The sequence below is a fragment of the Heteronotia binoei genome, chromosome 1 (assembly GCF_032191835.1).
Source record: "Heteronotia binoei isolate CCM8104 ecotype False Entrance Well chromosome 1, APGP_CSIRO_Hbin_v1, whole genome shotgun sequence".
In the NCBI taxonomy this organism is placed as follows: domain Eukaryota; kingdom Metazoa; phylum Chordata; class Lepidosauria; order Squamata; family Gekkonidae; genus Heteronotia; species Heteronotia binoei.
The window spans coordinates 152,446,239-152,463,478 of record NC_083223.1 but is presented as its reverse complement, the minus strand read 5'-3'; the positions used below and the strand labels follow the sequence as shown (position 1 = coordinate 152,463,478).

The 17,240-nt window shown below is 47.2% G+C and overlaps 1 protein-coding gene across 1 annotated transcript in view; it reads right to left on the bottom strand.

The window, feature by feature from the left end:
* Nucleotides 1–1,634: 1,634 nt before the first annotated feature.
* Nucleotides 1,635–17,240, bottom strand: part of LOC132573790 (uncharacterized protein K02A2.6-like) — a gene marked incomplete at its 5' end in the record, with an annotated part of 73,871 nt that continues 58,265 nt past the window's right edge. Inside the window, 4 exons of the mRNA XM_060241604.1 lie at nucleotides 1,635–1,642; nucleotides 8,420–8,501; nucleotides 8,839–9,015; nucleotides 9,952–10,254. Of these exons, the coding sequence (XP_060097587.1) occupies nucleotides 1,635–1,642; nucleotides 8,420–8,501; nucleotides 8,839–9,015; nucleotides 9,952–10,254 (570 nt within the window). The remainder of the gene's footprint in view (nucleotides 1,643–8,419; nucleotides 8,502–8,838; nucleotides 9,016–9,951; nucleotides 10,255–17,240) is intronic.

Sequence of the window (17,240 nt, the reverse complement as noted above, 5' to 3'; positions counted from 1 at the left end):
TAAATCAACCTTCCTTCAGGAATTAAATGCAAGCACATTTCAAACTGCCTTTCTGTTTTTTACGTGGTAGAATCAGAATACTTACACATTAGAACTGTTTTCATTTTTACATATGACATCAACAGGGAGAAGCACCAAAAAGAATTTTAGATGGCGTGTGTGAATTCAGCCTAAATGTTAGACAATGGTTGACACTGAGACTCATACTATTAATAAAAACTGACTAGCATTAGCTGGGGTCCTAGCTTTTCAACATAATATTCTGAAAAGGCTACATCAAAAGTGTGATAGGGCCAATTTTACTATCGGAATTCAGTACAGATAGGTGAAGGTTGCCCTTGTGTAATGACCTGGGTGTTTTCATTCAAGGTGCAATTCCCAGGTGAACCCTAGCCAGTTGTCTACCACCTTGCCCACTGCACATATGCCTCACAAAATCTACTCTAAATCCCCAATGTTACTTCAGGAGGTGTGAAAGTCTGGTGAAAAAGTTCTCTCTGCTGGAAGATTTTTAGGGACAACAGATGTCAAATCCAAAGGGCCAAAAGGTCATCTGGATGTTCTATTGGTCACTATGGAAATTATCATCATTGGGTAATGATTTTAAAGAACTATTCTTTTTGTCTGCAAGAAATCCACCCCACAGTTTTTGACATTCCCCTTCTGACAAGCTGGATTTAAAATCCCTTTATCTAAAGACAAATAGAAAGTATGTATTCCTAGTGAATAATTTGACCTTATAGTCTTGCCAGCTGTTGGGGGGGCATGTGGAAAAAAGGAGATCAATGACATCTGGTCAATAGTGATATTTTCTAACAGAAGTATTTGTTCGGGGATGGGGTTCTCCCCTCCCCTTCTGAAAAGAAAAATGATAACATGGAATCTTTCTAAAGAAAATAAGGATATACATAACAGGAAAATGGCAACATTACATTAGGTGGTATTAAACAATGGTTGAGCAGTTGCTTTCATACCCTAAGCTTTTAAGTTTGACTCCCCCACCCCCTCCTTCAAGCAGCACAATAGATTTTTTGCTGAGTTGGAAAATATCAGAAGACAGGCAGAAAAGCCCTCCCTTTGTTCCTTCATCCTGCACGGCTCTCTCCCCTCTCCTTCTGCCCAGAACCTAATCATAAAGATTCCCCCCCTTCTGCTCTGTTTTGCCTTCCCTGTTCTTTCCCCCCTCCTTCTCTTTTTGTAAATCATGCTGAGTAAATGCCATTAATTAACACCATGAACCTCCCTCTTCAAACTGTAAAATCCTTTCCTCTTACTTTCATGAAGGCCACAACACTACATCCTGCTTTGGCTATTCTTGTCTCAGGGGGACTACTCTTTTAAGGAAAGAAACCCCTCTTCACTTTAATTTCTGGCTTTTCCTCCCATACTCTTAAAGTGGAAGGTAAGTTGGACTTTTGCTCAAGACTTAGTTGAACCCTCTTGTCTTTTTCAGTCATTCCACGGAAGTCCGTGCAGCTCGATTCAGTAGATAATAGAAGTCCCAGAATGGAAACACATTTTTTTTTTAAAAAGTTGTTTCCTGAGGTCAGCAAAGGACAGGAAAAGAGTTGACAATTACTAAAATAAACAGTACTGAGAGAAACAAAAATCAATGTGCAAATGAAACTACAGAGTCACTGAGCTGTGATCAGAGGAGGAAGCAGAGACATTATTGTTCATTCTGCTGGAACTTTGTATCTTCAGCAAAATGCTCTCAGACAAATGGTAATCCTTTGTTAAAAGCATCATAGCAAGTTTCTGTGTCCAGAACTATTTTATTTATTTATTATTATTAGTAGTAGTATTTGCAATGTCCTTATAACATTTTTCAATCTAATAGCAACACTGACCTCAACAAAGGGCATTTCCTGGGGATTAATGACTGACTAGGGGCTAATGACCTCCTGGTGTACCTCAGACCATTAATCCCTAGAGGAAAGGACTTGCATTTCAGCCATGATTGCTTATTACCAATAGTGTACAGGGCTGCTAGATTTGCACTACCTGACCTTTCTTGGATTAGGTTCAGGTAGGCGAAAATGAAGTATTTGAATGGAATCCTTTATCTATGGAAAAAGTACATGGAGATGACAAAATAGAATTGTGTATATAAATATATATTAACATTATTATTACTTCGTTATACAGAAATGCAACAGTGGCATTTGTCTAGTAATGATTTTATCACAATAGTTCTAGTATCTCTACTGATTTAAGTATCATCCTATTCCAAAGGCTGAAGGACGAGTGTAAGTCATTCTGGCCATAGGTTTTGCCAGACAACACCAAGAGGCAGTGCTCCAAGACATGCATTCTGATGCCTTTGTCCAACAGGGTCATGTTTACCAGACTCCGTTCCTCTCTCTTCCATGACAGGTCCTGCCTTCCCCCATCCTCAAAGTGCCATGAACATAAAACTTGAGATCGTTTGAATTCTACAAAACCACCAGAATAAGTGATCAATTTCAGTCAAATTTATATTTTCTTCCTGGAAAAAACAAGGTGTTTGGGTCCAGCAGCATTGACTTGCTGTTGGGGGTCTCTGGGCATCAGAGTCATTGGTCTGCATAATGGTTAATTCACTCTGAATGCCTACAGCCGCTTTGATCCCAGTAGGGTTATGAACCACAAAGTGGGACCTGGAGTTCTGAAATCATAATTGAGCTTCACAGATCAGTTCCACTGGAGGAAATAGCAGCTTTGGATGGCAGACCCTATAGTATCACCGAGAGCTTGGTGGGCAGGAATTCCTGCTCCAAAAGGCACACTTTTGTATGATTTGTGAGGTAATCATCTATCCCCAAGTAGTTATGCTCATCTCCAACCTCAGGCTAGAGTGTGGAAATGCTGTTCTAAAATGAGCCACAGGAATGAACAACTTCTAAGATTGAATTAGCACTGTGTAACATCAATGGAGCTATTTCCAAATAACACAGCTATGGCAGTATCATGGATCTGGGCCTTATAAAAATATCAGCACTTCCAGGTGTGCACATTAATACAGATTAAATCAGGAATGAGTTAATTTGGCTTCATCACCGCACTTTAAGATATCTGAAATCTCAGCTACCCCACATCTGTTGAATTATTAATATCAGAACAACACGTCAGTTATTTATTTATTTTTATTTTATTGCATTTATATCCTGCCTTCCCCTAATGGGCTCAGGATGGCTAACAACAGTTAAAACAACATAATGTTAAAATCAAGGTACAATAAAATCATTAAAACATTTCAACAGTTCATACAATTCAAAATATGTAGTACAGTTTCAGGCTCATTCACCAGGATCCAGATGACAGGTTTTAATTCTTATTGAGTGCTGCATATAATGGTATTATAAGATGTTATCTGGCACTCTGGATTTGTACTGGGATGGTTCAGGTGTCAATGCTATGGGATGGTAGAATAGTGGTCGCCTCGTTATTTATTAAATGCTAGATTAAACAATTCTGTCTTACAGGTCCTGTGGAATTGTAGCAAGTCCCGCAGGGCCCTGATGTTTTCAGGGAGGGCGTTCCACATAGCAAGGGCTGCCACTGAAAAAGCTCTTGCTCTGGTAGTGGCCAGCCATGCTTCTTTTGGCACAGAGGTCATAAGAAGATTTTGTGTACTTAATTAAAGTGCTCTCTGAGGCTCATATGGGGAGAGGCGGTCACGGAGGTAGACAGATCCTAGGCCATATAGGGATTTAAAGGTAATAACCAGCATCTTGAAGTGAATCCGGAACACCACAGGCAACCAGTGCAACAGTTCCAGAGTAGGTTGAATGTGCTCCCGTAAAGGTAGCTCCATTAGCAACCTAGCTGCAGCGTTTTGCACCAGTTGCAGCTTCTAAATCTGCATCAAGGGCAGCCCCATGTAGAGGGTGTTACAGTAGTCTATTCTCAAGGTGACCATTGCATGGATCACTGCTACCAAATCGCTGCATTCTAGGTATGGGGCCAACTGCCTTATCCACCTAAGATGATAAAATGCAGACCTGGCAGTGGCTGCTACCTGGGCTTTCATAGTTAATGAAGGCTCCAGGAGCACCCTAGACAGTTGACCCCAGAAGCTGGCACCCCATCAAAGGTTGGTAGAGGGATCTGCCTCCCCAGACCACCGTGGCTTAAGCATAGGACCTCCGTCTTTGTTGGATTCAATTTCGATCAACTCTGCCTGAGCCATTTCACTATGGCTTGTAATGCCAGGTCCAGATTTTCTGGAGTGCAGCTGGCCTGGCCCCCCATCAACAGATACAGCTGGGTGTCAACTGCATACTGATGGCATCCCAGCCTGAATCTCTGGACAATCTAGGTAAGTTGGCACATGTAGATGTTAAAATAACTTCGGGGAGAGAACCACCCCCTGGGGCACACCACATACAAGTGGGTGCCTCTGGGACGATTGCTCCACTATAGCCACCCAGACCAGTCAGTCTGACTTCAATACCAGGAAAGTTAGTGAAGACTGTTATTAAAGAGAGAATTAGTAGGGACGTTAATGAACAAAAATTATTGAGGAATACTCAGCACAGATTCTGTAAGGGAAGATCTTGTCTCACTAACCTGTTAAGAGTTCTTTGAAGGAGTGAACAAACATGTGGACAAAGGGGACCCAATAGATGTTGTTTACCTTGACTTCCAGAAAGCTTTTAATAAAGTTCCTCATCAAAGGCTCCCAAGTAAGCTCGAGAGTCATGGGGTAAAAGGACAAGTCCTCTTGTGGATCAAAAACTGGCTAATTAATAGGAAACAGAGAATGAGTATAAATGGGCAATTTTTGCAATGGAGGGTAGTAAGCAGTGGGGTGCCACAGAGCTCAGTACTGGGTCCAATGCTTTCTAACTTGTTCATTAATGATTTGGAGTTGGGAATAAGCAGTGAAATGGCTAAGTTTGCAGATGACATTAAATTGTTCAGGGTGGTGAGAACCAGAGAGGATTGTGAGGTACTCCAAAGCATCAACATGGCAAATAAGGTTCAATGTGGCTAAGTGCAAGGTAATGCACATTGGGGCCAAAAATCCTAACTATAAATACAAGTTGATGGGGTTTGAACTGGAGGAGACTGACCAAGAGAGAGATCTTGGGATCGTGGTAGATAACTCACCGAATATGTCAAGACAGTATGCGATTGCAATGAAAAAGGCCAGTGCCATGCTGGGAATTATTAGGAAGGGAACTGAAAACAAATCAGCCAGTATTATAACGCCCCTGTATAAATCAATGGTGCGGCCTCATTTGGAGTACTGTGTACAATTCTGGTCACCGCACCTCAAAAAAGATATAGCATTGGAAAAAGTGCAGAAAAGGGCAACGGAAATGATGAGAGGGTTGGAACACTTTCCCTATGAAGAAAGGTTAAAATGCTTGGGGCTCTTTAGCTTGGAGAAATGTTGACTGAGGGGTGACATGATAGAGGTTTACAAGATTATGCATGGGATGGAGAAAGTAGAGAAAGAAGTCCTTTTATCCTTTTCTCACAATACAAGAACTCATGGGCATTCAATGAAATTGCTGAGCAGTTGGGTTAGAATGGATAAAAGGAAGTACTTCACCCAAAGGGTCATTAACAGTGCTATCCTAAGAGCCCTTTCCTGGGAGTAAGCCCTATTGAATAGTAGAATTCAGAGTAGACCTGCTTAAGATTGCTCTCTAACACATGGAATTCACTGCCACAGCAGGTGGTGGCAGCTACAAGCATAGCCAGCTTCAAGATGGGATTGGATAAACATATGGAGCAGAGTTCCATCAGTGGCTATTAACCACAGTGTATTGTTGGAACTCTTTCTGAGGCAGTGATGCTCTGTATTCTTGGTACTTGGGGGGCACTGTGGGAGGACTTCTAATGTCCTGACCCCACTGATGGACCTCCTAATGGCGCCTGGGGTTTTTTTGGCCACTGTGTGACACAGTGTGTTGGACTGAATGGGCCACTGGCCTGATCCAATATGGCTTTTCTTATGTTCTTATATTCTCATGAGAATATCAACCTGGAGTAATGGCTCTGCTTTACTAATTTATCAGATTGTGCCAGTTTCCACCAATTCCCCCTCCCTCAGCAAATCACCACTGAGTGTCCTTTCTATGGCTGAGTGGGGCAGGCCAGCACACATGGATCAGCACTTGGGAGAGTGCCCACTCCCCAAAGATGCCAGTGTGTAGTAGTGGTGAGTACTGTGACAAGCCCACAAATACACACACACACACACAACCCTGCTGAGGTCTTGTTCTTGGCTTTCCATTCTTTTGCTTTTGTTTTTGAATGAGCAATGCTTTCACTAGTACAAAGCTGAGAGGCACAAATGTGAGCTAATGGAGTCTTTATTTAGAGTCATAGAAGAGCAGATGACAGGTACTACTTACCTAAAATGAAATAGCCATTTAACACACACAGTGGAGCATGTGACCAGCCTATTAAAGAAAAGGACAAAATGTTATGCTAAAATACATTGAAGATGATCTTATAAGTCAGAAATAATAATTTATACATGGCTTCAGGGTCTTTGATCAGGAATTACAGTGTTGAAGTAACAGAAAACAGAAGTTAATCTTGACTCCTTTTGTAATGTACTGAAGTCGGAGACGTTCAGATGGCAACATGCTTTATTAGTGAGTACATCACAAAAACAACATGGCGGGACTGGGTCCCCTATTATATACATTTCCCAGAACAACCTTCTTCCTGGTCAGGGCCAATCCTGGTCAGTTAAACTTCCCGCCACTGATCGTCATAGGCGGACTGCATTTGTCCCTTCCAGGCACCGTCCACGGGTGCACTGTGCTGTACTTTCCGGGACTAACACCAGACACAATACTCCTCCCCCCTAGTTCAAGATACATAGTCTTTCAAATGAGCGGGCGGCTGCCACTATCTGAGCAACCGCCAAGGTTTGATCTGGGGAGCTGGGGCTGCTGCCTGGCATTCTGTAACTGCTGGTTCCTCACTTTGGGCTGCAGTTGGCAGAGCGTTGTCTCGATCCTGCAGAGGTATCTCCCCCACCCTGTAAGGCTTCTCCGCAAGTGACACCAGCGAGCTCGGCAGGGTTGCTTCTTGTGGCAGCCCCATAATCTTCCCATTCCCCACTCCCCCTGGCCCTGCCAGTTCCTCTGGCAGGGTGCAGCAGCGGAGTTGGTCTATGTGTCTGTGGAGGAGCTGCCCCACTTCCAACGAGACCTCGTAAGAGCGGGACCTGGTGAGCCGCAGCACCCGAGCTGGTATCCACTCCGGCCCACTCGCAAAGTTCTTGGCATAGATTGGATCCCCCGGAAAGAACCCCCTCGTGGCCTCCCTGATCTCAGGGGAGCTGTAGAGGTCCGGGGCCTGGTCGGGGTGTTTTATCTATCTAGCTGGGTGGTTAACCGCCTGCCCATGAGTAAATTGGAAAGGCTTACGCCCGTTGGGGTTGATCCTGTTCCCAAACAGGAAGGCGGGCAGTCAGTGGTCCCAATCCCCTTAAACTATGCGACCCAGGGCCTCCTTGGTTGTGCGAACCATGTGCTCCACTTGGCCGTTAGTGGCTGGGTGAAAGGGAGCGGACCGTATGTGGTGGATGAGGTACCTATTCAGGAATTCCTGGAACTCCCGGGAGGTAAACGCGGTGCCGTTGTCCATCACTATGGTGTCAGGGATTCCGTGGGTGCAAAAAACCCTCCGTAAGGCTCTGACTGCAGCCGCGGTGGAGGTGGAAGCGACTAGGATTACCTCCAGCCATTTTGTGTAAGCATCTATCAAGATAAAAAATATTTGCCCCTGGTATGGCCCCGCAAAGTTTAAGTGTACCCGGGACCACAGCACCCAATTGGATTCCCAGTGGTGAACGGGGGCGCCAGATGGATTTGGCCGGGACTCTTGGCACCTCCTAACCCACCCCTCAATCTCTTCATCCATTCCTGGCCATCATACATAGCTCTGTGCCAGAGCTTTCATACGCACTATCCCCGGGTGCATCTCGTGCAAGGCTTTGAGCACTTGCTTCCGGAGTAGGGAGAGTCCACCACTCTGCTGCCCCAAAGAATACACCCTTTGTGTAAGGATAGTTCTTCCCAGTGGGAAACAAATGGTTTGAAAGCAGAGTCCAATTTGCCCGGGGGCCAACCCCTCCCCACCTAGTCCAAAACGCATGCAAGGATGCGGTCTCTGCCCGTGGACCTGGCTACCTTCACTGCATGGAGGGGCCACTCCAGTAGAGACTCCAGGAGCATCACGTGGTGGGCTGGGGCTGGATCTGGGTCCATCTGCAGCAGCAGAAGGCAGCTGAGGGTGTCTGTGTGGCCCATTGCCTTGCTGGGGCAGTAGACAAGCTTGTAGGTGTATGAGTTGAGGAACTCGTTCCACTGCAGGACCCGCTGCGACAGGATCTGCGGTGTCTGGCGGTCTGGGGTGAGTAGGCCGAGCAATGGCTTGTGGTCTGTGTCAATCATGAAGCACCTACCATACAGGTAGTCGTTGTACTTGTATACATCTGCCACGATTGCCAATGCCTCCTCATCGATTTGGGCGTAGTTGCGCTCAGCCTGGGTCAAATAGTGAGAGTAATAGGCCACAGGGACCTCCTGTCTGGGAGTTGGTGGCCCAGGACGGCGCCCACTCCATAAGGGGAAGCATCGCATGCTAAAACCACAGGGAGGGACTCGTCAAAATGGTGGAGTACCTCATTTGAAACCAAGATGTCCTTAACCGCCTGGAAGGCCGCAACCTGCTTTTTTCTCCAGACCCATGGGGCACCCTTATCTAGGAGTTTGTGTAGGGTTCGGCTACAGCTGCTTTGTAGGGCAAGAATGAGTGGTAAAAGTTCAGGAGCCCCGAAAAACTTTGTAGCTCCACCCTGCAAGTGGGGCCCAGGGCCTGTACTATTGCCCGGGTCTTGTTGGCCATTGGGTGAATTCCCACGGCATTCACTGCAAACCTCAGGAACTCCACCCTTGGCACCCCAAGCAAGCACTTCTTCCACTTCACCTTGAGATCTGCATTTCTGGAAGCAGAGCACCTCTCGAAGGCGGTGGCAGAACTCATCGGCGTCTGGTGCCGCTATCAAAACATCATTGAAAAAGGGTTGCACTCTGGGAATCCCTTTAAGGAGAGAGTCCATTAAGCTTTGGAAGATTCCTGGAGCCACACTGACCCCAAATTGTAGCCTCCGCACCTTGAAAGCCCCCTGGTGCGTAACGATGGTCTAAGCCTCAGCCGTTTGCTCATCTACCAGAAGTTGTTGGTATGCTTGGGCCAAATCCAACTTCCCAAAAATCTTGGAACCAGCCAGGGAGGCAAGGACATGGCTGACGACTGGGACGGGGTATGGGTGGTCCTGTAGTGCTTTATTAATTGTGCATTTGTAGTCTGCACAGATGAGCACATCCCCATTCGGATTGACTGGGATGACTATTGGGGTTTCCCAAGTGGCATGGGAGACGGGCTCTAGCACTCCCTGGGCCATGAGGCAGTCCAGTTCGGCTTCAATTTTTGGCTTAAGTGTAAACGGAACCCACTGAGTCTTCAGCCTCAAGGGCCTAACCGTGGGGTACAGCTGCAACGTGATAGCCCCTTGTACATTCCCAGAGCCCCATCGAATAATTCTGGGAACTCCCGGCACACTTGCTCAAAATTGTGGGCCTGTATGTGGTCCACCCGTATAATTTTGATGGCCAAGGGCTTAAACCAAGCCAATCCCAATAGGGTGGTGAGAAGGCACTTCACCACAAGAATGTCCAGAGCCCCTTTAAAATTTTTGAACTCCACCTGAACTCTGGCCCACTTCATGATCTGCACTGGATTCTTTTGAAAGTCCTGCAATATCAACTCCACGGGCCACAGGGCCGGCCGGTTGTGGGGGCAAAGTTAACTGAGGGTCTCCTCTAAAATAATGGAGATGGAGTATCCCGTGTCCAATTCCATCAGGCAGGAACCCCCCTCGATTAAGACCTGCACTTTGACCTTGTTGGGGGTGTCCTGGGGCAAGTTCATTACCTGGTTGCTGTTTGCGGCTGTCGTGTGTGCATCTGTCGAGTTGTGGTGTGTGGACTGGGGCATCCTGTTGGGTCTGGCCCTGCAAGCTCGGGCGACGTGGCCCACTTTTTTGCAGCTTCTGCAGTCTGCGTTATGGTAGGGGCTGTCTTGGCGCTTGTGTGGGTCCTCACAGCTGGCGCACTTGGTGCCCGGCTTCTCCGCTGCCCGTGGTCGGTTTGGTGCTTTCAGCCCGCTGTGCAGCTGGCGGCGAAGCTGATGTGCTCCTTCCTTGTTGGAGCCGTCCGAGATCAAGGCAGCGGTGGCCTGGTTCGCAGAAGGGCTGGTGTGCGTCTATTCAAAGGCAGTTGCCTGTCGGAGTGCTTTCGCGAGGTCGATGTCTTTGTCCTCATATGCTAGCAACTTTTGACGCATTTTCTCCTCCCGGACTCCAACCGTGAAACGATCCAGCAGGATCTCTTCCAGGTCCCCCGTGAAATCGCATCTCAGGGCTAATCCACGGAGCTCTTCAAGATACTCAGTGGTGGACTCAGCTTGTCTCTGCTGTCTCGTGTAGAACACACGCCTGCGTGTGAGACGAGATGGCTGTGGCGCCATGTGGTTCGTCATGTCAGCATATCCAGTCTACAGGCCACAGCCAGATCTAGATGATCTAAATGACAGCTGAACAAGCTGGCATTGCCCCAGGTTGCATCAGCCAAGATGATGTTATGGGGTTGTTCTTAGTGACTCAGCACTAAGCTGATTGGGTACTGAATTGTATAAATGTACTATATGCCTGTGCTGAGTGTGGTGTGTGTATAGTGGATGTGTTGGCGGAGCATTTTGTCAGTCTGTATAAATATTGTAAATAAACCTTGTATATAGTTAGCTTAACAGCAACTGTGTACAGTCTTCCTTCTGCAAGTCTCGAGAAGACCCCACACTAAGCGCAAACACTAATCACCTTGACCAGCTGGTCATAGATTACCCTTGCAAGGGTGGTTGGCGCGATGAGTCGCTTCATCAGCTGGATGGTCTCCACCCTGAATGAACTGTCTGCCTCTGCCTCCATTTTGTGCAGCTCTATGTAGTAGTTGATCTGGTCCACCCATGATTCCCATAAGTCGGGCTGGGTGACGTTGAATGCTGGTAGAGTTTGTCCAGGAGCAGTAGCCATGACCTCGGCCGTGAAAGTACTAGAGCTCGGATCGCAGGGCTTGCAGGTGGCTGGAGGCTGCTCGCTGCTCACCGGTATCCCACCTTTGTCGCCAGTGTAATGTACTGGTCGGAGATGTTCAGATGGCAACATGCTTTATTAGCGAGTACATCACAAAAACAACATGGCAGGGCCGGGTCCCCTGTTATATACATTTCCTGGAACAACCTTCTTCCTGGTCTGGGCCAATCCTGACCAGTTAAACTTCTCGCCACTGATCGTCATAGGCGGGCTGCGTTCGTCCCTTCCAGGCACCGCCCACAGGTGCGGTTTGCTGTACTTTCTGGGATGAACGCCAGACACAACACCTTTCATGCTGATAATCTCAGATTATACCATCAAAATACTTTCTGTTCTGTAGAAATTGATTCACCCAGCCAAACTGCAGATGATCCTAGAAGCAACTTGGTCTCTACCTTTACAGAAACTTAACCCAACATATAGCAACTTTGTTCAAGAAAATTCAAATGAATTATGTGAAACAGTGGACTCTCAATTTCAGGAAAATTGTTTCATAGGATGACTGCTGTCAGACTTATTCTGGAAGATGCACTTTTCCCAGACAAGCCTTTAATGTAAAAGGGAGAGAAAAGAGCACATACAGCAAGAGAAGTTGTTGAGGCCAGTAGTTTTGTATCATACATCCCAATTTAAGATATATTTTGTATCTTTAAAAAAGGTAAAGGTAGTCCCCTGTGCAAGCACCAGTCGTTTCTGGCTCTGGGGTGACGTCGCATCATGATGTTTTCACAGCAGTCTTTTTATGGGGTGGTTTGCCATTGCCTTCCCCAGTCATCTACACTTTCCCCCCAGCAAACTGGGTATTCATTTTACTGACCTCAGAAGGATAAAAGTCTGTCAACCTTGAGCCAGCTACCTGAACCCAGCTTCCACTGGGATCAAACTCAGGCTGTGAGCAGAGAGCTTGGACTACAGACAGCTTTACTGACCTGTGCCACAGGGCTCTTCTTATTTTGTATGTTACATCTCAATTTAGGGCCAAACTGGATATGATGGTGCCCCGGGTCTGACCTGGGGAATATCACCACTGTTTTAAAGGTAGAAAGGAACCCAAAGTCTAACCTTGTAGATTCCCAGGGCAGGTGTACACAACAGCCAGACTGTTGTTTAAAAATAAAATTTATTTATAAACTATTAATATAGAGAAAATTATTGCCAACACATTACTCAGGAATCAATTAGAACAAAAAATAACAAAGTTGGCTTCAACTACTTAACACTGTTCTCTTTACATCAGTGCTTAACTTCTGAAATGAGAGGTGATGAACTTCACAGAGACATTTAGTTGATGGAATTCTCTCTACTGTACGTCCAACAACTTGTGATCTGGACCCATGCCCCTCTTGGCTGATTAAATCTTGCCAGAGGGAGCTTACATGTCCTTTACGGGACATTGTAAATAGATCCCTCTCAGAGGGGTGATTTCCAACACCTCTGAAAGAGGCTATGGTCCGCCTTCTCTTGAAAAAGAGTACAGCAGACCCGACCGAATTGGCAAATTACCGACCAGTCTCAAATTTACCATTTTTAGGTAAAATTATCGAGAGGGCAGTAGCGCTACAGTTGCAGGCTTTTCTGGATGACGCTTCCATCTTAGATCCTTACTAGTCCGGCTTCTGCCCAGGCCATGGGACGGAGACAGTGCTGGCCGCCTTGGTGGATGATCTCCAGTGGCATCTGGATCGAGGCGGCGTGGCGGTGCTGATGTTGTTAGACCTGTCGGCCGCGTTCGACACGGTCGACCATCAGTTACTGACCCGTTGGCTTCCCAATGCAGGGACCAGGGGGTTGGCCTTACAGTGGCTTTCTTCCTTCCTTGATGGACGGCGACAAAGGGTGGCAATTGGAGGAGAGATGTCCCAGAGGCACTTGCTAGATAGTGGGGTGCTGCAGAGAGCAGTTCTCTCTCCGATGTTATTTAACATCTACATGTGCCCCCTTGTCCAGATTGCCCGGAGGTATGGGCTGGGGTGTCATCAATATGCGGATGACACCCAGCTCTAATGGACGGCTGGCCTGACTGCATCCCAAAAAACCTGGACCTGGTGCTGCAAGCCGTGGCAGGTTGGCTCAGGCTGAGTGGGTTGAAGCTGAATCCAACGAAGACGGAGGTCCTTTGCTTGGGTCGTGGCGCTCTGGGAGGAGAAATTCCTCTCCCAGTTTTTGATGGTGTGTCACTGAAAGCGGCACACCGGATCAAGAGCTTCAGGGTCCTACTGGAGCCTTCATTGTCAATGGAGGTCCAGATAGCAGCCACTGCCAAGTCAGCGTTTTTTCATCTTAGATGGGCGAGGCAGTTGGCCCCCTTCCTCGAGCGCCAGGACCTAGCAACAGTGATCCATGCAACCGTCATCTCAAGACTGGATTACTGTAATGCCCTCTACATGGGGCTGCCTTTGTGCCGAACCCGGAAGCTGCAGCTGGTGCAGAACGCAGCGGCTAGGCTATTGTTAGGGCTCCCAAAGTGGGAGCACATACAGCCGGGGCTGTGTGGGCTGCACTGGCTGCCAGTTGCATACCGGGTTCGGTACAAAGTGCTGGTTATTACCTTTAAAGCCCTATATGGTCGAGGGCCTGCCTACCTGAGGGACCGTCTCTCCCCGTACAAACCCCAGAGAGCACTGAGGTCAGTGGGAAAGATCCAGCTGAACATCCCTGGGCCGAGGGAGGCCAAATTGAAGAACACAAGGGAACGGGCCTTCTCTATCGCAGCTCCACACCTGTGGAATCAACTTCCGGATGAAGCGCGGGCCCTGCGGAGTCCTGAGCAATTCTGCAGGGCCTGCAAGACTACTCTTTTTAAGATGGCCTTCGCTGAATGCTGAGTTAATGATAGATTCGCTGCTGTTGTATTCCACCATCAATTTATTAAAAACCTGAAATTTAGCACCATAAATGTTAATTTTAATTGGAATGTTGATTTAAACGATGGTTTTATAATGTAGTATTTATTGAATTATATGATTTTATTGTATTATATTGAATTAATATGTTGTGAGCTGCGCTGAGCCTGCTTCGGCGGGGAGGGCGGGATATAAATAAAAAGTATTATTATTATTATTATTATCATCCATTTTGGGCATATCCTAATCCTGGGTTCACTACTCATTTGAAGGAAAAAGGGGAGACATCTTATTTTGTGGCTGTTGCCTAGGCTTAGGGGAAAGTTATGGGTGTCTGTGTAGTACCATGAAGAGTGGCTGCACTTTGAAATTTACCACTACACAACCCACAGACTTACTTACCCTCCTCAGGGAGATCATTTTGTAGCACTGGGGAAACTACTCAGAAGACATTACTCCTTGCAACAGCCCAGTTTTGAATGATGTACCTTTTGTAGGGTTAAAGGTAAAGCAAAATCTTTTCAAGTGAAAGCTAAAGAAAGAACCAGCATAAACAAACAGGAGCCAGGCTGTTTTCAAAATACAAGCTGGTAAGTGATTGTTTTTTCCAGAGATTACACATTTCCAAGATTACACCTTGCATCATGATGCCTCCAGAAGCAGATGTATAGAACAAAACAGAATCAGCATCTAGTTGATCTCTGCATCAAATTTCAGAACTAGTGATAACAGTGGTAAACTTATTGCAAGTAGTTATTGATGAAAAGAACAGGGTAATTAACACTGGGAATGTATGACTGGCTGATCAAATGAAATTAGTAAATGTTTTTGATTATAAAAGAAGTTATAATGGACAGATAATTTGAGATATGTCTGTGACGGAACCGGCCTGATTCTGCCTTCAGACCCGGTCCCGTCAGCTCCCTATTGAGTCGCCAACTCCTGGAGGGAGCTATTTCTCCTCCTGCCCCTTGGGCTCGCTGCCACCACCTGCTCAGTCTAGGGGTTCAGATTGAGAGGAACAGGACTCCCAATCCCCCTCTCCAGCTATGAGGCCAGGCCTCAAGGTCCTCTGCCACCCTGTACTTGGGTATCACAGAGACCTCAGCACTTCTTTGGGGAACCCCTGGAGGATTGGCACCTTATCCAACTGCATGCCTTCCCCCTTGCCCGGGGCCCCCTTCATAAAACAGCGTGGTCTAAGCGGCTTGGGGATCTATGTGGTACAGAGATGGACTGCCAGCATTTAAAACAGTAAAAATATTTAATTAAAAGAGAAAAAGAAAAGAACAGAAGAACAAAACAAAAACAGTTGCTTGTAAAAGGTTACACAGCACAGCACCCGCACAGCAAACAGCATGACAAAGGAAATGTGTTATAAAACGCATCCAACTGTCCCTGATCTAAACACACCCTGCCTTTTGGGATGACTTACTTGGTCTTACTGCCTGGAGGCCTCATTTTCCTGACTAGGCCGCATGCACAGGCAGGAGCCCCCACACTGGCAACCTCTTCCTTCGAGCTGCAGCTGAGAACTGAACACTCTTCCTCCTAACTCACATGCAGAGAACAAAAGAACTTCCTGTCTCTCTAGGAGACTTTCCCCCTAGCGTTGTTGGTTTGGCTCTGGAAGGGAGGGGGGAGTGAGGGGAAGGCTAGGCCCAAGCCTGCTTCGCAGTTTCATGTTTTCCCTCCCAATGAAGCTCCAACATTGACTAAAATGGCGTTTCTCCACAATGTCTTATAATTTTCCAAATGGAAGCCTAATTGGGGTTGCATCCACATGGCTGTTTTGTTCCATCTTGGCTTCCAGTCCACAGCAGACCTCATCTTACCCACCTGTACTCTGATCACTGCTGATTCCACACTGAATTTTCCTACTCCAGTGTGAAAATAACATTATAAATGCTATATTTAAGAAAAAAGTAATATTACGGATGTGAGCTAAAAATCAAGGTAAAATAGAGAAACCTTTAGCACCTCAATTGCTTGAGTTTTGCTGTGGCGCAAGAACTGGGTATTAAGAGAAATGGAGAATTCTTAGTAGCTCTGTTGTTACAAAGCTTGATTACTACTATTAAATTAGATGAAAAATTGAAAAAGACCTCTTGGCAGTCCCACCAACATTCTGGTGACATATTACAAAAAAATAGTCATGTGACCAGTCCTTGACGCATAAGAAGATGGATCTTCCTCAGAGCCAAAGGCCAGCAATATATGTGAAGGAACATGGAGGATGCTTCCATCCTTGACCCACTTCAGTCCAGCTTTCACCCAGGTCATGGGACGGAGACGGTGTTGGTTGCTCTGGTGGATGACCTTCAACGGCATCTGGATCGGGGTGGCTCGGCGGTACTGATGCTGTTGGACCTATCGGCGGCGTTCGATACGGTCGATCATCAGTTGCTGACTTGCCGCCTCGCTGACGCGGGGATTCAGGGCCTGGCCTTGCAGTTGCTTTCCTCTTTCCTTGAAGTTCGGGGACAAAGGCTCGCGATTGGGGGGGAACTATCCCAGAGGCGCTCACTTAATTGCGGGGTGCCCCAGGGAACGGTTCTCTCCCCGATGTTATTCAACATCTATATGCAACCTCTTGCCCAGATTGCCTGAAGGTATGGGCTGGGGTGCCACCAGTATGCTGATGACACCCAGCTCTATCTACTTATGGACGGCCGACTGGTCTGCGCCCCAGAGAACCTAGATCAGGCATTACAGGCCGTGGCTGAGTGGCTCAGACTGAGTGGACTGACACTGAATCCTGCGAAGACAGAGGTCCTTTGTTTGGGCCGTCGGGGACCGGGGGGGGGAAATCCCCCTGCCAGCTTTTGGCGGTGTACCGCTGAGGCCAGCGGACAGAGTCAGAAGCCTGGGGGTGCTACTGGAGCCGTCCCTAAAGATGGAGGCTCAGATAGCGACCACTGCCAAGTCCGCGTTTTTTCATCTTAGACGGGCAAGGCAGTTGGCCCCCTTCCTGGACCCCGACGACCTAGCAACAGTGATCCATGCTACGGTCACCTCGAGGTTGGATTACTGCAATGCCCTCTACATGGGGCTGCCCCTGTGCTGGTCCCGGAAATTGCAGCTGGTGCAGAATGCCGCGGCCCGGCTGTTACTGGGCCTCCCAAGATGGGGGCACATTCGGCCGGGTCTTCGGGCTCTGCACTGGCTCCCAATAACATACCGGGTCCGGTACAAGGTGCTGGTCATTACCTTTAAAGCCCTATATGGCC